This window comes from Pteronotus mesoamericanus, unplaced genomic scaffold, assembly GCF_021234165.1.
Source record: "Pteronotus mesoamericanus isolate MK-2021 breed Mesoamerican mustached bat unplaced genomic scaffold, CSHL_Meso_final contig_116, whole genome shotgun sequence".
Lineage (NCBI taxonomy): Eukaryota > Metazoa > Chordata > Mammalia > Chiroptera > Mormoopidae > Pteronotus > Pteronotus mesoamericanus.
This window is the reverse complement of record NW_026555027.1, coordinates 9885741-9910169: the sequence shown is the minus strand read 5'-3', so window position 1 is coordinate 9910169 and position 24429 is coordinate 9885741. Positions and strand designations below refer to the sequence as shown.

General features: G+C 48.4%; 1 protein-coding gene across 1 annotated transcript; it reads left to right on the top strand.

Annotated features, from left to right (window-relative positions):
* The first annotated feature begins 388 nt into the window (after positions 1-388).
* On the top strand, positions 389-22717 carry PTTG1IP (PTTG1 interacting protein). The gene is made up of 6 exons (XM_054579092.1): positions 389-568; positions 7708-7760; positions 12270-12378; positions 15991-16165; positions 17179-17225; positions 20739-22717. Exons 1-6 carry the CDS (start codon positions 454-456, stop codon positions 20783-20785), a joined length of 546 nt encoding a protein of 181 aa, XP_054435067.1. The 5' UTR covers positions 389-453; the 3' UTR covers positions 20786-22717.
* The last annotated feature ends 1712 nt before the right edge of the window (positions 22718-24429 follow it).

The window sequence follows — 24429 nt, the reverse complement described above, 5'->3', positions numbered from 1 at the left end:
TGTGTCTTCCAGACCGGGTAGGGCGAATATTTGCTCTGAGTGGCCCGCAGGACAAACCTAGGGGGGCTGAAGTACAACTGGTCCGTGGGGCCACTTTCCAGGGCTTCTTCACCATTTTAGAGTCAAGGCGACGGCGGGCTACTCACAGTCACGCGAGCTAATTAAAGGACCCTAGCACAGCGCGCACTGTTCAGCCGCGCACGCGCACTACACACAGCTGGGCCCCTCGCCGCCCAGGCAGTTCAGCTGCTCAGGCGCGCTGAGCCCCGCCCGCGTCGCGCAGGGAGCTTCGGAGCAAGATTTGCAAGGGGAGGGCCTGAGGGCGAGGGGCGGGGCAAACTGGCGTCCACGGCTGCGCACTTATCGGTGCCGCCCGCCACGCCCACTTCCGGCGCGAGTCTACCCAGCAGAGGCTGCCTGGCTGACGGACCGATCAGCTAGGCCACAGGCACTATGGGGTCCGGATGGATTTGGGGGCAGACGGTGCGCTGGAGGCTGCCTCTCGGCGGCGCCGCGCTGCTCCTGCTGCTCCTCCCGGCGGCCGCGGGGCAGAAGTCGCCCGGAGTGGGTGAGGACGGTGGAGGGGGTTCCGGTTTTGAGGTGGGAGAGGGCGCAGAACATTGGGGTTTGAAGGGAGACCGGAGGGGTACGGGGTCGCGGCCGCAACCTGTCCTGGGCCGCGGTCTATAGACGTGGAAGACTGGGGCCACTCGAGTGTCCGGTCCCGCGGGTCTAGCCGCTGCTGGGGCGCCTGGAGGTGGCAGGCCGTCCCTTTGTCTTGGTTCAGCAGCTGCTGCTGCTGTCGCCGCCCCCCGCGGCTGCGCGAGGTGGTCCCGATCCGCAGCCAGAGCATTTCCGCTGAGCCTGCAGGGTCGGCCTGGCTCAGCCACTGTTGTCTCGCTGAGCCCCACCCACCGCCGACCCTCGACCCTCTCGGAAACAGCTCCTGGGTTTAGGCTCGGAGTCAGGATTGCATTATTAGAACTGAAGAACCTGCTCGAGTTCCACAGCTGGTCGTGGCTGGTGTCCCGGTGCCAAATTCTTGAGGGCTGGGGCTGGTGGCGTGGTCACTACTCCAGCGAGGAGGGGTATTCGGAGTTATTCGGGGCCTAACGTAGAAGCAGGAATACACAGTGCCATAGTGTCTGCCACTTTGCAGCAAGCTGATTCCTTTCCACACTCCGGAACAGGCCTCCACTCGTGGGCCTTCTTCATTGGTTTATCGCACTTGTTACTGACCACGGTGTTGACCCAGAGTTCCTCTCTGTCCTTGAGATGCTGAGTTTCTGGGGAGACTGACCATGAAACAAGTTATTAGAGTGCTGGGAGGAAGAGTAGGTGAGGGGAGCGATAGTGGAGGAAATTGCGTGACCTGGAGGCGAGAGCTGCAGAAACGAGTACTGTGTTGCTGGAGGGTGGCTTCATGGGGGCCGGGTGAGGGGGGCGATAACCGCAGGGCCTGGTGGAGAATGAGGAAGAGTTTGAGCTGGGGCTGTAGTGTCTTATCTGTTTCAGAAATGGTTCAAGCTGGCTTCTCTGCTGTGTGTGGAGTACCCATGTGATCACTAGTGGGAAATAGAAGTCCCAGCTTGAGAAAGACGATGGCAGATTCACAGTCCTCTGCCTGTTTGTTTTTGCATAGGGCTCCTAGTCTCCGTTTCAAGACCTTTACGAGCAGAACGGACCTGGGTCCAGCTTGAGGGGCCAGTATTTTTCTCAACTCCTGCTAGCCCAGGCTTTGTCAATGTCTGTTTAGCACAGCAAACACCTTTTCTCTTTGTGACCTTATTTCATGTTTATTCCAGCACAGGACTATTTGAGTTTCTTCTAATCTACTTCCTGATGTAATTCTACGTATGTATTCATGATGTTTGTTAACAAGGCAGTCCAGTTGCACTGTAGAGGGAACTTTTGGTCTAATTTGAGTTCTCAGCCAAAATGGAAAGTGAGTACTTTTTAGCAAACTGTGAGGATTTCTGCCAAAAGTATCCGATTATACAAGAATCTCTCAGTGGCTGAGGGTGTGTGTCAGGAAATGCCCTGAAGTGTTTGGGAATTAAACTAGAACTGACATTATAGTATTTGGAATAACAAACAGCTCCTTTGCGCAGCAACGCCTGCTTTCACTGTCAATGCAGTTGGAAACTGCTCTCATTTGCTTTAGCTTATAGTAACCCCACTTTTTGCTTCCTAGATCCACCCCAAGTCTTTGGTCACTGGTGGGCAAACCGTTGTTTCTCTCATCAGCAGCCCCTTCAGACAGGAGGAAAGTTGTCCTGTTGTTCTGGTGTTCACTGCCCAGGGGCCCTTGGCGTCTGCATTCACCTTTATTGGAGAGGGGGCAGTGTTACAGCAGTGAGGTCCCTCCTTCCCGCAGGGTGTTTACTTAGTGTGAGATTGCTGCTGCTTGTGGTACTATAGGAATGTGAGTATCCACTATTGAAAACATTGTGTCTTCCTTGTGAGGATGTTAGTCAGTGTTCTCCAGAAAAGCAAAAGAGAATTATTATAAGGGATTGGCTCACATGATAATGGGGGCTGAGGAGTCCTATGATCTGCCTGCTACAAGCTTCAGGCCCAGGAAACCTAGTGGTGTAGCTCTAGGCCTGAGAACTGCGGAGCTGATGGTGTAAGTTGCGGTCCAGTCTGAAGGCCCAGGCACCAGGAGCACTGATGTCTCAGGGCAGGGGAAGATAGAAGTCCCAGCTTGAGCAAGAGGAGAGCAAGTTTACGTTCCTCTGCTTGTTGGTTTTGGACCCATCAATAGGCTGTGTGGGGTTGGGCATCTGCTCTCCCCAGTGTACTGGTTGAAACGCTAATCTCTTCTGAAACACCCTCACAGACAACACCCAGAGGTACGGTGTCACCAGCCCTCTGGGTGTCCTTTAGCCCAGTCAAGGTGATACATAAAATTTACCCTCCCAGGTGTGTGAATTCTAAGCATATATCACACCCATCCAACACCAACAATTTGTACTATCTTTTTATGTGCTTTGCTGGAAGGGAGACATGAGGAACCCACCAGCCATTGAAGTACTTGAGAGCATTGAAGAAATCTTCCTGTGCTTTTGGATCCCATTTGTATTGTGCATGAGGTCAGACTCCATCCCAGAGTTTCATCTGTACATCTAGGGGAGAGATGACACCTCAAAGGACCTCAGGCTGGTGTCCTCAGTGAAGGGATCCAAAGGAGCTTCGTGGGGCCACCCGCCTGCTCCTGATAGTGGGAGCTGGGTTTGCAGCGATCTGCAGCCCTCCTTCCCGCTTCCCACCAAGAGCTGGGACTTTTTCAGCAGGTGATGGAGGGGTTCCTCTATGTGCACACATGTCCATGGTTTTATGTACTACAGTCTTTACTCTTTTTTTGCAGGGATAGGAAGATGAGCAGGGCTTTTTTAAAATTTTCTTTCTTTCTTTTTTTTTTTAATCCTCATTCACCGACATGTTTATTGATTTGAGAGAGAGAAACATCGATTGGTTGCCTCCTGCGTGCACCTCTACCGGGGATCAAACCTACAGCTTTGGAATGTGCCCTGACTGGGAATTGAACCTGTAGCCTTTTGGTGCATGGGACGACACCTAACCAACTGAGCTATCCAGCCAGGATGACCAGGGCTTTTTTGTCTAAGTGAATTTTCCACCCTCATTTCTCATGTGAAATGGACATTGTAGGCTCTGTCATGTGCAGTGTGGGCAAATGCTTGGCTAAGGGGCTTGTTTCACTGCCTTGGGGCTCAGCAACTGTAGTCCTTCGGCCTGTTGTGTGACATATGGACTGTAAATAATATACTTAATTTGTTTTCTTATTTTAAAAAATACCATATCTCTTTACACATGCTAGTGTACGCCCTCTTGTATTTAATCAGTTGACTCACCTGAAACTTTAGGAAAGCACTCAAAAGTGGGTCATGGGTTAGTGTATCCTACAGAACCCTTTTGGGTTTTTTTGGTCTTTTAATTTCCTAAGTGAGTGAGACTTAAAACTTTCTAATCATTGATAAATAGAATCTAAGTTGAAGATTTTCAGTCATTCAATTTCAGAAGTCAGGATACTCACACTCAGCAGTAGATTCAAGAAAACAGGGCTGCTTTTTTTTTTTTTTTTTTAAACCTTCTCTGGCTTTGAGCGCCTGGTTTTCCGTATCCCATCACGCGATGAGATGAGGTGCGGTGAGTGACCTCTTACAGAGTAGTGAGAGGGTTGGGGTGTTTTCAAGGGAGAGCGGAATAACATTTCCCAGCCCTGAACTTGTTTAATGTGTCGATGTCGCAAACCTGCCCTGTCCCTGGCTGTGCTAGGCTTGGGAAGAGGGCTGGGCAGTTTCCTGGGCCCTCCCCTCCCATGCTTCTTGGCTGACTCATCCTGGCCCATAATCAGAGGCCCTGGGGCTGGACGACGTTTAGTTATGTGCTTTGGAGTGTGGTTCTTTTAGTTCACACAAGACCATTTATCACAAAGACTTTAAAAACAAAAATCTCCATGAAAAAAATTCCTGCGCTGCATCACCCCTGCTCCCTGTTGTGTCCTTTATTGTAGAAGTTTTCAAAAAGGCCTTGAGACTAGGTGTGTTAGGCAGTGTACAGATTCTCACCGTGCCTCCCCTGCCTACCTCTTTATTTAGAAAAATTTCAAAGCTGCAGAGAAGTTGAAGAAGTAACTAGAACAATGAGCTTTTGAATTCCTTTGTTACCACAGCATTTGCCACGTCTGCTTTGCCACTCCCTCTCCCTGTCGGCTTGTTAAGCTTTTAACCAAACCATTTGAAAGTAAGTTATTATGTGGCCTTTTACCTCTAAATTGTCCTGGAAACAAGGACATTCTTTTACATAACAGGCATAAGGACCAAAATCTGGACAATTACCAGCGATAAGATACTTGAATACTTGATTTAACATATGCATCCTTGTACACAGTTTACCAGTTATCCCAGTAACATCTTATGTTCCCAGTCCTGTCCTCTGTACCCACCTAGGCTTATACAGTTTATTTAGTTATGTTTCTCAATATCTTTTCCTCTAGAATAGCTCCTCAGTCCTCTGTTTTCAGAGAGCCGCTTTGTGTAAAGACCCTCAGTTTGTTCTTGTCTGGGTTTCCTTTGATTCGATTCCGATGTGTTTTTTGACAGGATGCAACTACTGGCTGCCCTTCTCCCTCACCCTCTGGTGCAGGAGGGTGCATCTCCTCTTACTTTGTCCTTTTATCACGTGGTCACAAGTTATACTAGTGATACTTTGATCCCTTTTCAGGTGCCGTTTTCTCCAGATTAAGTGATGATTAAACTGGGGAGTTGCCACCAATGAGCACATATTTACTGCTATGGTTGCAAGGTGGAAATGCTACTTTCCACCTTTGCTAGTTACCTTCTCTGTAGTTATTTATTTCATTTCAGTATGGCAAGAGGACAGAGCCATTGCTGCCATTCACTTGGATGTTTAAATTGCCCCAGTTTGACTTAAAGTAGTTAAAAAATAAGCTTCAACATAAACTCAATAGCACACCACTAGAGATGCTGAAAAGACTACTATTTAATAATAATTCCTGCAGAATAATAGGCAAAAGAATGGATTTTCATTTCATTTAAAATAAAATAGGATTTTATTTGGAGAAATGCAGTGTAGAAGCACCAGACTATTGAATAGAAGAACCAACTATTTTAGAGTAAGTCCCACTTAGCAAATACAGTAAATAGAAATTGTAGCTTGAAGCTGAAGCTCTTTCCCCTACATTTTATTGGGAAAATCATACAGCAAAGTTGAAAGAATAGTATAGTGAACACTCATGTATCCAACACTCAGCTTTTATCCTTCACATTTTGCTGTGTAGCCTCTGTCCAGGTGTCCTCCCTATGTTCTTCCATGAAGGCATTTTAAAGTAAGGTACAAACATGCACTCCCTGCCCCCGTCTCCCATACTTCACTGCACATCATTAACTAGAGTTCAACATTTGTCTTTTTTTTTTTTAAGATTTTATTTATTTTTAGAGAGAGGGGAAGGGAGGGAGAAAGAGAGGGAGAGAAACATCAGTTGACTGCATCATGCATGTGCCCCAACCAGGAACCAAACCCATGACCCAGGCCTGTGCCCTGACAAGGAATCTATTCTGCAACCTTTGGCTTTGTGGGACAATGCCCAACCAACGAAGCCACACTGGTCTGTGCAAAATTTGTCTTTTCGTGAGATAAATTGTACGTGTGATGAAGTGCAGGAACAGTAAGTATGCCATTGGACGAGTTAAAAGATCTGCTAATCTGAAAATAAAAGACCTTTCAAAGTGACAGGCAATGAGCATTTATCTGCGATCAGTAAGATTGGTTATTCTGGATGCACTTACTCAGACAGTAGCCCAAATTGTGTTCCCATTAGGAGACAAAAGCAATGGGTATTTATGAGAAAGGGAAGGGGAACAATTTTATCAATAGAAGGAAGGCATTGCTGTTGGTGCAGATAACATAATATAGTGACATTAATTCTAAATAATGTTTTTAATTTGCAGTCCAGATGTCATAATACCTGCTTTCTTTGCAAACAGGTTTTTGAGACACAAGGTTGCTCAGGCCTAGTACAAAGGTTATTTTCCTGTTTTAACATTCCTGTTTTGGGAGGGAATATGTGCAAAACAGTCCTTCTAGCTTGGCAGCTCCAGCTCCATTTTTAAGTGGTTTCATTTAGATTATTGTTTACAGAACCATACATATTTTATATATATAGTGTCCTACTTTTTAATGCTGAATAGTATTCCATTGTACCAGTTTGTCTGTCCATCCTTTCACACATGAACACCTGGGCTGTTTTCAGCTTTTGTCATATTGTAAATAAAGTTGCTATGAACACTCCTGTACAAGCCTTCCTGTGGACATATGTTCGTTTTTCCTGGGTGAAATACCTGAAAGTGGAATTGTGGAGTCATAGGGTAGGCAAGCATACTGATTTTATGAGGAAGTGCCAGATCTATTTTTTCAAGTGGTAGAACCACTTTGCACTTTCCCCAAACTGTACGAGAAGCCCCATTTGCTCTGCAGCCCTGCCAACGTTTAGTGTTGTCAGTCTCTTTAATTTTAGCCATATTGGTAGGTGTGAAGTGGTATATTATCATGATTTTAAGTTGCAGTTCCTGGTGATGAATGAGTTTGTTCAGAGCTCTTTTCAAAGTGTGTGTTTGTTTTAAGGGATGGGGGTGGGTTACATAGCAGCTGCCTGATAACGTACTGGAACCATTTCATTCATACACACATTCTTGGTGTGGGGTTTGACCCCGCCCTGGAGCAGCAGAGCTGGGAGAGTCCCAGGCACTCTGTAGGATTGCATCCAGCTTCTCTTGTATGTGCTGGGAGCTGGGGGGACTAGCCAGAGAGCGGGAGCTCTGGCTTTAGTTGCGTGAGCCTGGCATTGCTGTGGCCTTCACTTCCGAAGAAAGTGTCTGCTGCTGACTGGTGGCCTCAACTGGCTAGTGGTCTGTGGTACCTGACCTTGTGGCTTACCTTCTGAGGGTATGCTGAATCACCTTTCCTGGAAAATCTTCACGGGTGCGCCATGTATGCTGTTTTTGTGCACCTGCAGTGAGGCTCAGTAACTAATATCTGTGTCCCTTGGAGCCTTGGTGCCTGGCGAGGACCCCGTGCGTCACCCACTAGTTGCCCCACCCACCTCCCCACCCTCCTGGCTGACAGGCATGATTCTCAGTGATTTGAGTCTTCTTTTCCCCACAGCTTGTTCCCAGAACACAAACAAGACCTGCCAAGAGTGCCTGAAAAATGTCTCTGTAAGTAGCACATGATTGGAAGCAGGCTCACTTTCTCTACGGGAGGGTCCTTGGTGTGTGTTAAGGAGAAGTGGGCTATTTTGTGATGGATATTAACTATTATTTTAGCCTTTCTCAGACATCTCAGGCTGTCCTATGAAGGCTACAGATACCGCCTGAGCATCATTAATGTGCATGTTTAACTCCTGAAACAGGTGTGGGGGTTTTAAAAGATGTGCACTGGGCCTGTAGTTGGGAGACTCTGTGGGCTGGCAGGGAAGCCTCAGGCCTCCCTGAGGTGGCGGGAGAGCCTTGGTGAATGGTGCAGTTCAGAATGGGGGTTGCTGGGACGAGGGCTGGACTGAGGGGTCACAGTTACCTGTAATCAGTGACTATTAACCTCTGACTAAGGCCTCATGTTGGTGTCATTAGACCCTAGAGGCCTGTTGGGGACAGGGATTATATGACTCTGTCTTGCGGATGGGCCCCGGAGAAGCAGTGGGAATGCCCAGAGCCCTTGCCATCCACCGCTGTGCTGTGTTGCTGGGTCAGCCCCCTTCACGGGCCTGCCAGAGGAACGCGGGCCACCTGTAAACCTCTAGTCAAAGCCCTGGTACTCTGTCCCGGGTCTCCATCCGGGGAGATGCTTCTCTGTCAGCTCTTCTTCACACAGGAATGGAGAGGAGAGGGGAGAGCCAGTAGAGACATGGGCATCAGATAGGCAGGGACTTCGGGGGCATCTGGTCCGGTGGAATCAGACTGTCCGTGGCTTACTAGTAACAAGGTGAGCCTCACAGCCAGGATGTTTTGATGGCCCTAATAAGAGGGTAGCTGCTCTGGAGCAGAGGCCCAATGCTCATGGGGATCACCTCCAGGGGACCACTGTCCTCGGATCTTACATGTAGATGTACGCAGACTGCCAGCAGGGAGAAGTAGAGAGTGACATGTGATGCTGGGGAAACTTTCCATTGTATCTCGCTCATCACGTGGCTTGTGAGAATAGCACTACTTTGTTAGAGTTCTGTTGCTGCTCCTCAGGCATTGACTTTCTGGGCAGCTCCCGATCCAGCAGTCCCTTGGCTGCGACTGTCTGGCCTCATTTCACCACAGCACTGTGTGGTTAGCATCGAGGACTCAAGGGAAGCTGGCCCAGGGCGGGAATGTCTGGGAGAGAAAACATCCTTTGTGGGGCCTTGGCCTGGGGCTCTGGAAGAGGCTCTCTCCCCTTTGGTTGGGTTTTTGCATGTATTAGAAATACACAACCTGTGTTTCTCTTTCCCTGGCAGTGGGGTTTAATGACACTGAACAGGTCAGGAAAGACGTATCAGATGACTTCTGCTCCAAGACATGGACCCTGTTTTACAAAGTATCGGCACCCATGTGGCAGTTTGTGGGTTCCAAACACGTCTTGTGGGTGCTGGGACTTGCCTTTGCCAATTAAACTGGAAAGGACTTTTGGTCAAGATGGTGGTGTCGGTTAATGTGGTACTTGCCTCCTCCCACAACCACATCAAAATTATAGCTAAAATTCAGAACAGCCATCATTCAGAACCATTTGAAATCTGGCTGAATAGAAGTCCTACAACTGGGGAATTAAAGAGGCCACATCGAGACTAGTAGGACAAGTAGAGAAGTGGACCAGGCTGGCCCAACACCCTCATCTGGTGGTTAAAAATCAAGAGAGATACCTCAGTTGCAGAGATCCTCCCTGAGGAGTGAGGGATCCCAGCCCCACACCAGGCCCCCCAGCCCAAGGTTCCAGTTCCAGGAAGAGAAGTCCCCATAACTTCTGGCTGTCAAAATGGATAGAGTTTGAGGTCAAGTGAGGCAGAAGGCTTCTGGAATCCCAGGTAGTTCCTCCTAAAGGGCCTGTGCACGGACTTGTACTCACTTCCTCTGAGCTCCATTACAGGGGCAGCAGCTCAGAATGCACCAGAGACATACACGGAGTCCAGTATCAGGACCAGAGCTGGGGGCACAGCTTTCTCCCAGACAGAAATGCTGGCAGAGATCATTGTTCCTTTCATGAGCCCTCCCCCATCACAGAACTGGCAGGTTGGTGCCACATTTGAGACTATCAACCTGGTTCACACTGTTTCCTTGCTCTGGTGGTTCCCTGAGGCTCCGGCTCACCCAAATTTCAGGCCTACCCAAGCTGCTTCCAGATAAAGAAGCGTGTCCCAAATGAAAGAACAGAACAAAACGTCAGAAAAAGAACTAAACAAAATGGAGGCAAGCAGTCTACCAGATGCAGAGTTCTAAACACTGGTTATAGGGATGCTCAGTGAACTTACAGGCAGAGTAGAACTTAGTGAGAAATTCAACATAGATACAGGAAACAAAAATGAAATAGAAAACATAAAAAAGAACCAATCAGAAATAAAGAAGACAGTAACTGAAATGAAGAACACATTAAAGGGAAAGGGAAAAATGAAGCAGAGGATCAAATCAGCAATTTGGAAGATAAGGAAGCAGAAAACACCCAAGGAGAACAGCAAAAAGAAACGAATCCCCAAAAATGAGAATAGTTTAAGGAGCCTCTGGGACAACTTCAGGCATACCAACATTTGTATCATGGGGTGCTGGAAGGAGGAGAGAGCGAGCAAGAAATTGAAAACCTATTTGAGAAAATGACAGAAAACTTCCTTAACTTGGTGAAGGAAATAGACATACAAGTCCAGGAAGCACAGAGTCCCAAACAAGATGAACCCAAAGAGGCCCCCACCAAGACACTCATAGTTAAAATGCCAAAGGTTAAAGACAAAGAGAACCTTAAAAGCAACAACAGAAAAATAGTTAGAAATCTACAAGGGAGTGCCCATAAGACTGTCAGCAGATTTCTCAACAGAAAAGTTGCAGACCAGAAGGGAGTGGCAAGAAATATTCCAAGTGATGAAAAGCAAAGACCTACAACCAAGATTCCCCTACCCAGCAAAGCTATTGTCAAGAAACAAAGGACAGATAAAGAGCTTCCCAGGCAAGAAAAAGCTAAAGGAGCCCATCACCACATGAGTATAATATGAAATGTTAAAGGATCTTCTTTAAGAAAAGAAGGGGGAAAAAAAGATCAAATATGAATAACAAAATGTCAGTAAATACAATTTCTATCAAAAGTTGAGTCTAAAAACCAAACTGAACAAGCAGGACAGAGACACACACCGAGAACATTTTAGTGGTTGCCAGATGGGAGGCGGATTGGAGGGATGGGTGAAAACGAGGAGGATTATTACTAAGTACAAACTGGTAGTTAGAGAATAGTTATGGGAATGTAAAGTACAGCACAGGGAATGGAGTCAGTATTCTAATAAGTATGTATAGTGTCAGATGGGTACAAGATTTATCGGCGTGGTCGCTCAGTTATGTAATGTCTAATCACTGTGGTGTATACCTGAAACTAATATGATAATGCATGTCAACTGTAATACAAAACTAAAATTATTAAAAACTATCATGTAAACATGGAAAATCAGACATGTAACACTTAAACTATTTGAAAATGGAAGATTTACCAAAAATTGTTAAGCCAGAATAGAACACTAAAATGCAAGGTATTCTCAGGCAGCCAGAATAAGGGTTTTCCTGCTGTTTATTACGTATGCTCAACCATTTTAAACATCATACTAAAGTGGGTATTATGTAAAGAGGCCTGGGGAAGCCCAGGCTTTGTTTTAATATTTTTTTAATTGCTGTTCATCCTAACCTGAGACAAAAAAAAAGTGCCATGACTTTCTGTCCTATTAAAAACTCAAAGGAAAAAAACTCTATAAAACTTCCCTTTAAAATCTAAAATAACAAGCCAAGGCACACTTCCCTTGTTGCTGGTGGCCACAGGCTCCCCGACACACTGGGGCGAAGGCTCTGCCCCTGCCCTAGACCACCTCTCCCCGACACTGTTAGGGGCCCAGGAGCATCCGAGACGTTCCTGCTCTGAGGTTATGACAGGTGCCTTTGAGCCTCAGTTGCCCTCTCCTTAAGAGGGTGAAGTAATACCTGCTGCGCTTGTAGAGGTCAGAGGTAGGATCTTAGCAGAGTGGTGACTGTGGTCACAGAAGATCACTAACGAATACTTAGTGAGCTCCTGCAGACGGGCCCAGTGATGGGCAGCCTGAATGTATGAGGAGGCGACACCACAGCTGGGAAGGAGGTGAGGGGGAGAGGTGGGGGAAGTTTTAAGTAGGTCACTCAGGGTAGGCCCCATGGAGGAGGTTAGGGAGCTACATGTCTCTTGGGAGGGATATTCTAGGCAGGAGCAGGCCATGCAAAGGCCCTGGGCAGAGAGCTGCCTGGCATCTTTCAGGACCAACACAGAGGCTGTGTGGCCATTGAGGGTGGCTAATGGGAGAGGTTTCAGTAACGTGGTTCTTGGTGGGCGGTTGAGCCGCTGTGTTGGGGTGGGGGCCAAGGCCATGGTCATCCCCCAAAGGCAAGCAGCCTGGGGTGTGGTTGGTGGTTTAGGAGATCAAGTCCTGGACAGTCTGGTTCTTTGGTGTATGTGTTGAATTTTTAACATCTAATGTTTATCTCTCTTAGTGTCTCTGGTGCAACACTGACAACACGTGCTTGGACTACCCAGTGTCAAAAATCTTGCCACCCGCTTCTCTTTGTAAGCTGAGTTCTGCACGCTGGGGCGTTTGCTGGGGTAAGTGGTCACTTTCATTGGCTTCTTGGAAAATCCGTGCAGGTTTGAAAATTCTAGTTGTGCTTATAACATAGCGGCCAGAGAACGCAACCGCAGTAGTTCTTTGATGCTCCCAGTGGGGAATTGGAAAGCCAGTGAGAGCTCAGAGTGTCTCACAAAGCTGCCATGGAGTCCTTGGGGATCCGGAGGCCTGCCTTCAGGCCGCAGCCTTGGCTCTGCACTGGGTCTCCACCCCTTGGGTCGGGGGGTGAATGAAGAGCTGCTTTTTGGGTGGCTTATGTCTTGGTGGTGCTCACGCGCCACAGGGGCAGCTGCAGCTCCTGTAGGGGCTTCGACTTTCCAAGCAAGGAATCCTGCTCAGCATGGGTTCCTTACCTTTGCTCCTGTGTCCCTTTTGTCTGCGTGTGGTTGCTGTTGGCATTCTTTCATCGGAAATCGGCCCTTGTGAGATTCAAATTGTTCTCTAGTTTTCCTTTTAAATTGATTTGTGATGTGTGTTGCTATATGGAACTCATTTTTATGTGGTTGGGTTTATTAATCCTTTCTTTTATGGCTTCAGATTTGGGGTCATACAGGGCTGCCTTCTTACGCTGCCTAAAGGAACCGTTGTTTTCTTGGGGCACTTCGATGCTTCACTTTGTGTATCCACAGCTTATTCCTCGTTTGTCTGTCTGTTTTCTAATTGATTTGCATCTTAGAATCCATCAGCCTCTATCAGAAATACCTGTGGTGTTGAGACCCCAGGGAATCCAGGATTGTGTGTGTGTGTGTGTGTGCGTGTGCGCGCGTGTGCGCGCGCATGGGGTGCCTTCTGGGTGGGCATACACATGTGTGTGCCTGTGCCCACATCACACCCATCAGATCCACCGAGCTGGCCATTCTCTTTGCTGTCCTCATACCAGAAAGGTTTCACTGGGCCTCACTGCCCTCTGCTTCCATATTGTTGACTGTCTTCTGCTTGGCCTCTGTTCTTGTCCATTGTCACAAAGACCACTCCTGGACCAGGGGTCCCTGGGCATGTTGAACATGCACTGTTTAAGCTGCAAGCTAACTTCTAAGGGGTGCAAACGTGTTAAGTCCCCCCTCCCCCTAGACTACAGACGGCAACGTAAAACACACACGTATACACACATATATCTGTTCAGTGAATTTTTACTGAACACATGTAAGTACACAGGTGATTCCCCACTCAGGAAAATACACAGACCATTTCCAGCTCTCACAGCAGTTGCTGTCAGGACCCCATGGGTGACTACTGGACTGACACGCTGTCATGGTCGGTTATGCTGCCTGTCCCTGCCCTTCGCGTAAAGGAAACCCTTTGCTACCTTCTCTGCCTTTGGTGGTGTGTCTGTCTGAGGCCCTTCCGTGTGTGTTGTGTGTGCCAGTTTGTCCCTGACGCTGGGTGGTGTTCATAGGTGTTCCCCATCCAGCCACTGATGGACGTTTGGGCCCCTCCACAGTGCTGCTGCAGGCAGCCTTGCGTTGGAGGGGGGCCTGCACTCCCCGCACACGGCATTTGTGTGGACTTGGTGTTGCTGCCTCGCCACGTGCACTGTGTTCGGCTATAGCAGGGCTGCAAGCATTTTTCCAGAGTGGTGTACTTGCTTATGCTCCTCTAAACAATGTGGGACTTCTGGTCGTTCTGCATCCCTGCCAGCACTCGGGCACTCAGTCATCTTCCTTGTAGTCCATCTGGTGGGTGTGAGTGGTGTCTCACTGTGGTTTTAATGTGCGTTTCTCTGAAGGCTAATGCTGTTGAGCTCCTTTCCAGGTGGTGTGCAGTTTTGATCATTCTCTAGCGAAATGGCGGTCCTTCCCTTGGGCTTGCAGGGATGTTCAAACACGACACCTGACCCTGGACAGCTGAGATCCACAGCTGTTTATTCACCCCACATAGTCCCAGCCCTGGGGGAGGGAGGGGGCATGGGAATGAGCTAGAGGCTGTGGGAGGAGGCTTTGCAGTAACAACAGGGCGTGGTGCCCAGTCCCACTGAAGGCACAGCTTGAGCAATTCCGAGGGCTGACCAGGAAATGACACCTGCCACTCAGGTGTAAGCAGGAACTGCACCTGGTTCCCACAGTAAGGACGGTTGTTTGGCCTGGGGCCGGGCCTGCAGGGGGACTTGTCTTTGGCGCGCTTGAGGCCCCCCCTGTTCTCACCGGCTGTCGGGGCACTCTGAATGCTGGTGGTAGGCCTTACCCCACGGGTGCTTTGTAGTCTGACACTTCTGGGCTTTTAATTGTAATGACCATAAAAATATATGTTGCTTGGAGAAAACGGAAGTCTTTGTCAGTTCGAACCTTTGCTCAGAAGGGAGGTGTCCCTCGCCCAGGTCATCCCTTACTCCCTTTAGTGGAGTGTCATATACTTGCTGTTCACGGTTAACAGGGAAAGGAGCCCAAAGGTTTGCTTCCTATTATTGAGGGATGTCTGATTTTATTTTATAACTGGTTTTAGCTGCTGATCAGGAAAGCTCTTTTGGGGGGTAGGTGTATCTTAGAGCCAGCGATCTCTTTGGTTTTTAAAGTTGATTGTTCTAGAGTTCTTGAGTCCAAAATGACACCATCTGCTAATGAAGGTCTCCTTTCTAATCATACCTATTACTACTATTTCTTGCAGCGCTAGTGCTTCCAGAGCAGGTCAGAGAAGGGAAAAACTCATGATTGTAGCTCAGAAGGATTTGACCAGTTGTCACACCTATTGCTGACTGTAAAATGGTTGAGTAAACCACGAGAGAGTGCTGTTCTGCTGCCACCCAATCTGCACGTTGTCATGGGCCCATGCAGGCACGCAGCAGGGTGTTCGAGGGGGCACAGAGCGCTTGCCTCCCTGTCACCAAGGCAGACACTCACCTACCAAGCCCAACCCCAACCACGACCAAGGAACCAGTGAGATTAGATATCGGCTCTGTGTGATGGGTAATTTAACCTCATTTTCAGGAAACAGATGGAGCTGCTGCGGGGTATGCGTAGCATGGAACCCACTGTTGGCCAAGTTTTTCAAGCCTCTTCAATGGCTGTGTTAACCACACAATTCAAAAACACATTCACAGAAGAAGTACTGATATAAGAGTTCAGATGGAATAGAAAAATAGTGACTGGTTTTACTGATAAATCCTTAAGAGAAGTTGTAAAGATTGTAGAACTTGTAATAAGTTTGTCTTTGTCTCAGAAGTTTTGTCTGGACAGGAAGTTATAAACCCATTTGACGCTGGTTAGGCAGCTGTTTTCAAACCCCTGGGGGAGATCACCTGTCCCCTCTGCTTGCTGTAGTCAGGAGTTACTTTCTCTGAGAAATAAATGTAATGCTCTTGACTTTGACTTAAATAATCAAATAAACTGTATCAGGCTTAAATTTTCTTTCTGTGAGTTCCACGAAGTTAAGACTTAAAATGGTTTAGGAGAGTCCAGATACACACCTGAGTATTCTCTTTCTGGTTTTGTTCACTTTCCTTGGGCTTGAAACAGCTTTTCGGTATCTGGTGGTGGGAGAGGCCTGCCCTGCAGGTGTGGGCCTCGCTCTCCTGGCTCGCTGCCCGGGGGCGTGCTGCTTCCCAGCCGGGTGTCCTGCCGCAGGCAGCTCTGAATTGGCCCCTTTTGCGCTTGCAGTGAACTTTGAGGCGTTGATTATCACCATGTCAGTGGTCGGGGGCCTCATCCTCCTGGCGGTCGCCATGTGCTGCTGCTACTGCTGCTGCAGGAACAAGAGGAGCCGGAAGCCAGACAAAAGCGAAGAGAAGGCCATGAGGGAGCAAGAAGAGAGGAGGATACGGCAGGAGGAAAGGTGAGGCCACAGGCTCATTCCCGCTGGCAGAAGTTCCGTTCCAGGGGACTCAGATCGGGAAAGTGACATTAATAAGTCACGAGTCTTCTCCATTTTTAAAAACTACGAATGTGTGAGAGTCTGTGGGTCTTTCTAGGTTGCAGTATAAAAGATGAGAAGCTGTTTATACGGGGACCTAGCCAGGGACCATGGCCCTTCTTGTCTTAGGCCTGTCACTGCCTTGTCTGTTTCCTCCAGTCGGTGACATCAGGGTTGCAGCTAGAGGTAGCTGGGTGGCAGAACCTACCTATTACATCTTGGCCATGGGTTCTCGACGTTGCAGTGGCAGGAGCCTTGGAAGGCAGTTGATCCAGCCTTCATTTATGAGCAAACCGAGGCTCAGAGAGGGAGAAAAGCATTTGACTGGGTCTCTTGTCTGCCTGTGGTTGAACTGGGTCTTGTGCCGCTAGTGCTGATCAACAGCACTTGGCTGGTTACGAAGCATTTTGGTGGGTGTATGATGCAGCCGTAGGATGGCCCTTGGTCACTGTCTCTATCTAATAAGGGACACAGTGGTGGCTGGGGGCGGTCCTGACTTGTCAGGATGGCAGCCGGTGAGGCTTAAGGCTGGACAGGTTTCCATGTCATCACCTTGAAGTCACGTGCCCCAGATAAAAACCAGTGGTGGCATGTTCGGAACCATCTTTAGAACCTAGCATAAGGTTTTTACCGATCACTACATTTCCTTTATATGAGAAAAGAATTTTAAAAAACCAGTATCGGACATTTGAGCTGCATTTATTGAAATGAAGAATTAAATGACACGATATTGGAGCAGTCTCAGAAGGCTGTGCTCCACAGCACCTGGCCCGTCCCAGCGGGAGTGTCACCCGAGGGCCAGGCTCACCCCGACACTGCTCATTCTGGGAAACAAGAACAAGCCACGGCTTCTCTGCTGAGGGAAGTGAAAGGTGCTTCTTTTAAAATCACATTGTATTTGAATGCCAAACAAGGTGGTGTTTTTTGTTTTTTAGAAGAGCAGAGATGAAGTCAAGGCACGATGAAATCCGGAAAAAATACGGTAAGAATCAACTGGATCCCTATTTCAATTGGTGAGAAATTGATGCTAAATTACCTTGCTCATTGTTGATGTCCCATGAGGTCTAACTGTAGGGTTCGGGCTGTGGGTTTATTATGGAAACAGAAAGACGTCTCGCCCTGGCCAGCTAGTTCAGTTGGTTAGAGTGTCACCCTCGGTAGTGTGATAACACCAAGGCTGCGGGTTCAAGTCCCTGGTCAGGGCACATAGAAGAATCAACCAATGAGTGCATAAGGAAGTGGGACAACAAATCAATGTGTCCCTTGCTCCCTCTTCCTCTCTTAAATCAATAAGTAAACATTTTTTTTTTTTTAAAAAAAGCTGTCTCTCCTGGGAGAAGGCTATTCCAAGTGGTGCTGTTGTGAACTAATTCCACTCAATGTCTTAAAAGATGAAGCCTTGGAATACTTTTTTCTCAGCCACACTTCTTCAGGAGTACTTGTTGGAGGATCAAGCGTGAGCTGTCTCGGGTCTGCCGTAGCCCCTTTCCGGTTCTGTCATCTTGTTTGCCTTATGTGGGGAGTGCTTGCAGGTCTGCAGGGGGCGAGTCTGGTCTGCTCCGCGTATTCCCTCCACCCTGGGTTCACCCCAACCTCTGCATGTTGAGCTGCATTCCCTCTTTAAGGCGTCAGCCAAAACTGGGGCCGTGCCATCCTTTTCCTGTTTCCTGGGTACATTGTTCTGGTTTGGTTTTGTTTGGAGAGATTTAGGGGGAGGGTCTGGGACGTTTTTCTTGATAACATTTAGCATTTAGTTCCTAATGTGTTTAGTTGGTTCACATCCATGGACAACACGCGCACTAAGCTCCTGCTCAGTGATCGCTCAGCATTGTTGGAAATGATAGACATGGACTTGCTTGGCCTATCCTGAGGCAAGGCCCTCACTGATGATAGCCATGGGGCCTCAAGCCCTGAGCCACTGTACCTCCCTTGACCTTGTGGCCTGGGAATCCTGTTAAGTGGACCAGGCAGCTGTGCTAAATCCTAAATCTGATCAAGAACCTGTCAAAATCTCTGACTGCTCTAGCAGGTGCAGCTCAGTTGGTTGGAATGTTGTCTCATAACTGAAATGTTGTGGGTTCGATTCACAGTGAGGGCACATACCTGGGTTGTGGGTTCGTTTCCTGGTCCAGGCTTTTACTATCCCTGGTCTGGGCGCATACAGGAGGCAACCAATCGATGTTTCTCTCTCTCCCTTCCTCTCTCTAAAAGCAATGAAAAAGTGTCCTTGGGTGATGATTAAAAAAAAAAAACAGTTCTCTGACTGAAGTTCTCAGTGCGTATAAGGAAACACCATTTTAGTGGGAGTTTAGAGCCCTACTCACGAAAGTAGTAAATCCTGAAGGCTCAGTTCCCTGACGGGCTGCCGGTACTCTGGGCTGTGCACGCGGATCCAGGTGGCCCACTGGCTGGACGTCCTTCTCACTGTCTGTGTGGGCCTCTCCTGAAGGACACAAGTGGGTGCTGTGCCTGGCTCAGCGTCAGGCTGGGGTTGACCCTGGTGGCCTCTAAGTGTTGGTTCCAGGCACGAGGCTGCTGCCCCACCTCTTGCTGCTGGGTCTCCTCTGATTGAGACAAGCCGTCCGACGGCTGATAGAGCGGCTAATAGAGCCTTATCTTGTGCTTTCGCACGCCTTGGCCTCCTGGGTGCTGCTTCAGAGGCCTTCGGAGTTCTGTGAGGTCAGGGCCACCACCCTCTTTGCCGCCGGCCGCCGTGCTCTCCCTGCCCACAGTGTGAACCCCGGTGTCGGGCCTTGTCCCGGCGCAGGCGGTGATGAGCTCCTGTGTGGGCGCTCTTCCCTTGTCCCGTGGCCCCAGTGCGTTGCCCATTCCGCCAGTACCTGCCTGTGGGCCGAGCGGTAGTGTACACTCCATGGTTGGGGGCAACTTGGTATTCCACAGAAGCGAGGGCCCTGAAGGGCGTTTTCAGGCATCCGATTAACATTAACATAAATAAAAGACATGGTGAGTGTGTGCATGTGCACACAGCAAAGCGCTTTCTTCTATGGCCAAGTGCAATGGTGTTGAAACCTTGCACTTTGTGGTGCCCCTGGTCTTGGTGTGGCAGGGCCTGGTGGGCCCAGGGCCAGGGCTCAGGGCTGCCACTGGAGGTGCCACTTCCGTAACGGTGAACTGGTTCACTATGTTTCTGCCGTTTCCATGATTAATTTGGCCTTTAATTGTGCTGATGAAATTAACTCATACGCCAGTTTGTATGAAGTCCTTTGAATGTCCTTGAATTTGGAAAGCCTCCTACCTGGAATAAGGCCCAGGGGTTCCCAGTGGCGAGGGGAGGTGGCACGTGAGTGCCCTCGGTTCAGTCAACACACAAAACACCAATGCAGGCAAAACCCTGGTCTTGGTCTTAGAAGGCGCTTGATTTCCACATCACAGAACAATTCTCCTCTATTTACCCTCTGAACTAGAAATCAAGCTGGGAGCTGTTTCCTTTTTGCAACACGTCCTTAATGAGACCGCTTGTACTTGGCATTTGACATACGATAGTTCTTTACCGAATCTGTCCGCTTCCTATGCAAGGCCTGAGTCTCCCATCCTCCTCTGACTCAAACACCCTTGTTGCATCCCCCGCCTCTTTCCCCTGCTTCTCATCTGCTCCCCACCCTACGAAAACCCTGCAGTAAGCAAGTGTACTGCAGTGGCTCCGGTTAATTTTGGTGTGCAATACAGATTGTTAATGAGAGAGGGGAGGAGAGTCCACATGCGGAAAGAAAACTCCTAGTCTAGGTATTTAGCACTGTAGGTCTATTTTTATGGTTAAATACACATTTTGCTACAGTTATGTCATAGTGCTTGACAGCTAATGGATGATGGCCTTATTAGGTTTTTTTTTTTAGGACTCCCCCATTTTTTTAAAGATTTTATTTATTTATTTTTAGAGAGAGAGGTGAGGGAGGGAGAAAAATATCAATATGTGGTTGCCTTTTGAGTGCCCCACCTGCAACCCAGGCATGTGCCCTGACCAGGACTCGAACCACTGACCACTTAGTTGACAGGCTGGCGCTCAGTCCACTGATCCACACCAGCCAAGGCTGTAGCCTTAATTTTAAAAGTTAATCAACATGTATAACAACATTTAAAGTAAGGGGTTTTCCCCACCCCCCCCACCCCCGTATAAAATTAGTCAACCACTATGGGAATACCAGCTTTAAATGTCTTTTTTTTTTTTTTTTTAATTCAATCTCTTTTCTTTCTCTTTCCTGGCTTTAAATTTCTTAACTTTGAGAGGATCGGCAAATAAATTTTTATATCTTGGGATCTGTTTTTCTTAAAATTACTGTTTTTGGTACATTTTATTTCAATTTTAAAGGTCACTGTGCTTTGACATTTAAAAGAGGTTTAGCATAGTATTTGAACCTGCTTAGGCCGCCCATTTTCCTATTGGCCTTAGGAAGTCTTCATATAAAACTTAATTGTATTGCTTTCCTGAATTTCATTTCCTGTTGGCTGGGTGTAACCAAGTCCATTTTGTTTTCAGGTTTGTTTAAAGAAGAAAACCCATATGCCAGATTTGAAAACAACTAAACCACACTTCCTGCCGTGTCAAGCAGTCCCAAAGCCACTCCTGGGGACCGCAGTCTGCCGACCGCTGCCTCCTTCCTGCCTCCCGACCCTGATGAAGCATGGTGCGGCTGCCCCGACGGCAGTCCTGTGCTTGTCCTGTGAGCTTCTATACCCTTTTCTCTTTCTGTATTTAGTCACTCGAGATCCTAAGCCGATGGAGGGAAGGAGGTTGCTTTTGTTTTCACTGTTAATTTGAGGAGGTATTGTGCGCATTTCACGTCCTGGTTTGTCAGCTGACTGCAGACTGACCGCAACACTAACGCCGCCCTCATGCTGCAGCAGTGGGGGTCTCCTCCCTGCCCACCCACTAACAGGCTTCACACAGCGACCAGGGAAAGTTGTCTTCACTTGTGACGTGGGAGGATCGACCAGTCCCCCGCCCTTTTGCCCTAGAGCCACAGGGGTGGGTGCGCCGAAGCCCGCGTTGTCGGTTCTGGTGGCTTTCTGTGTCCAGGCCCTCTGCAGTGTCAGTGGCCCCACTTCCTGACTGCAGTTGTGGTGAAAAGCTTTGAGGACTAAACTCATTTAAAGTCTTTTTAAAAATAATAACCTATCTAAAAGATTTCACTGTCAATGTTCAGACCACTTATTGTATCATTTTTAAATTTGTACCTTTGCTAGAACATGAAGATTGTTATCCCGTGAAAACCTGAATTGTAAATGGGGTTTTGAAACAACCTTCCCAAGGCAGTAGATGGGTGCTACCGCGCACCAGCATGGACTCGGGAGTGCTGTCAACTGCCCTGCTCATCCTTCTAAGCCCTGTGACAGCAGCTGTGGGTCTCGCGTGCAGTCACATGCCCTGTGAGGAGCTCTCACAGGCTGAGGCTCTTCCTGCTGTTGGACCTTGTGCCAGCCCCGAGAAGGAAGGCACTGTGCCCTGGGCAGCCCCTCTGTGGGGCTCCGCAATGGGGAGTGGGGTGTCCGGGGCCAGCTGAGGGAATCTCCACACACTACACAGAGACACCGGTGACTTTCCTGCTTCTAAGGTGACTCTGGCTCTGAGCCACACTCCTGTGGCTCAGGCATGTCATGAGACTTTCCCTCAGAAGTGGCTTCTCATAAAGTCATTGGTGGCTCCAGGTGCCCTATGGCACCATATATGGCAGTTCCGTTTCTTTCCGATCAAGAGACATGGCTTCGGTAGTAGGCTGAGCGCATGGCAGGGACAGCAGCAGACAATGACGTGGCAGTGGGAGCAGCCTTTCTTAAATCTGAACATGTTCCCTGGTGCCGGATTGCTTTGAATTGGAAAAACATTCAGCTTCGGGAAAGTAGGCCAACAAGCACATAAAAGAAGCCATGCATTCCCTATTCACACTCCTGCTGCTCTCTTACCATCAAATAAAGTTCACATGCAGATTGGGATGATCAGAACAGCGTGACAAGTCTGACCGCGGAGACCTGTGCTGGGAATAACGTTCCCACAAAACTGGGAAACTAATCTTGAACAAAGTCTTTAGTCTTTATTTCTCTGACTTCTTGGGCATTTCAGAGCATTTTAAAGTATTACTTAAGCATTCCTTAGTGTTTTAAAGTGGCCTTAACATTTTGACTTCGTGCTGTTTATTCACGGAAGAAACTTTGTAATCCACATTAACAAACTGTATTTAATACAGTAGTTAGCATATACGTAAAATCACTCAGTGTAGGTGGCTGAGCTGAAAGCAGAGCTAGGGGTTGTTAAATAGAATGGCTGTAGTTTTTAATCCTATAGCGAGACATAGAGCCCTCACAGGGTATCTGAAAGGCCATCCCAGTCCACATGCTTTTCTCTGAAATAGTGCTACAAGCAGCTGAAAATTACAACCTCAAGAAACCGTAACGTTTGGAGTGCCTTAATTTTTAACCACTTTCCAGTAAATGATTTAATACATGCTTTTGCTGACTACACTCTTGAGTTCCTTGTGTTTCATTTCTCGGTGGTGTTATATTAGCACAATTACAGATGCTCCTCAGCCAACAAGGGGGATGCATCCTGATAAACTCACACTCAGTTGAAAGTATAAGGCAAACATGCATGCAATGCACCTAACCAACAGAACGTTAGAGCACGGCCAAGCCCACCTTAACCGTGCTCAGCACACTCACGAGAGCTTGCAGTTGGGCAGAACTGGCAGCAAAGACAGGCACTACAGGGTGTTGGGGGTTGACCCACATGATTGTGTGGCTGACAGGAGCTGCGGCTCACCCGCTGCCCAGCATCATGAGAGACCCACACCACATACTCGCCCAGGAAAAGACCAGAATTCCAAATCCAAGCTACAGTTTCTGCTGAATTTGTATTGCTTTTGTATCATTGTAAAATCAAAAAATTGTAAGTCGAAGAGCCATCATAAGTTGGGGACTATCTGTACTGGGACACTGAGGGCAGTTAGAGTCTGGATAAAGAGACTTCTGGACCCATCGCCTAATGTGTAGCACGCCCAGCTTTAATACTCATGGTCGACAGGGCATGACCATCACATGTCCCGAAACTGTCCTGGCCTTGTCCTCAGCCCCTCGCCAGGCCAGCTGTTACCTCTCCAGTCAGTGCAGGCCTGCCCCAGCCAGGCTTCCCTTCTACGTACCTGCAATCAGATACAAAGAACTCCAGGAGAAAGCAGTTCTGCTTTTGAGCTTCATGTCAACAGACACGCATCCACCATCCCTGTCTTTTATGGGCCTTAAATGCCTAGTTTGTGGGGAGCAGTCTGTCCCACTCTGAGTTGCTGCGGAGCTGTTTTTACCATTACATCATCATTGGGACTCTGGGCTTCTCTGTGCTGCATTAATGGTTGGAGATCTTCCTCAGTCCCCATGGGAACTGTGAGCCCCTCCCACTGGGCCCCACTGCACTCTACCCACTTCCAGGTGAAAGTACACGGACTAGTCAACTCCGGCTTCATTCTGGATTGGTTGGACGTTACAGGCCTACATCTAGAATATGGAAGCTGGAGGTTGTGTCTCTGCCCCAGCCGTGGTCACAGAGTGGCCTTGAGCCTGGTGAGTCTTAGAGCGTCTCCAGCCTATGTGGGAAGCTTACATTAACCTTGGGCTCGTTTTAAGAAGTTGGATGATGAGACCTCTGCTTGGAAAGGTAGGGACGGTGAGTGAAGTGCACCGTTGCAGTGTCTGCTCTTCAGGGCAAATCATCGCCAGGTTAAAAACACGAAAAATCAGATGGGGAGAAACTGGCCAAGTCCCTGACAACTGGTCCACGGAGTCCTTCGAGAGCTGGTCCTGTCATAGGGCTCCGTTTTACTTGTGCATCTGTGCACGTGGCTGCCACTTGCTGACCGGCCTCACTTTTCCAGGTCCTGTTCCATCCCCTTTCAGAGGCACTGCGGTTCCCAGTCCAAGTCCATTCGTGCTGCTTTGGCATGAAATGTGCATGAATTGCATGTGGGGTCAGATCACAGAAGTAGAATTCCAAATCAAAGTGTCTGTGGTGCTTATGTAAAATGTTGGTAGAATGTGCCAAATCCCCCCCTCCCTGCCCCACTTGAAGGGGTCTGTGACGCTGCACGATGAGTGGAGGGACGTGGCCCCAAACCAGAACCTCGCCTGGAAGTCAGTTCTCTGAGCAGACGGAAGCACGGGCCCTGCACGTGTGCCTGCGTGTT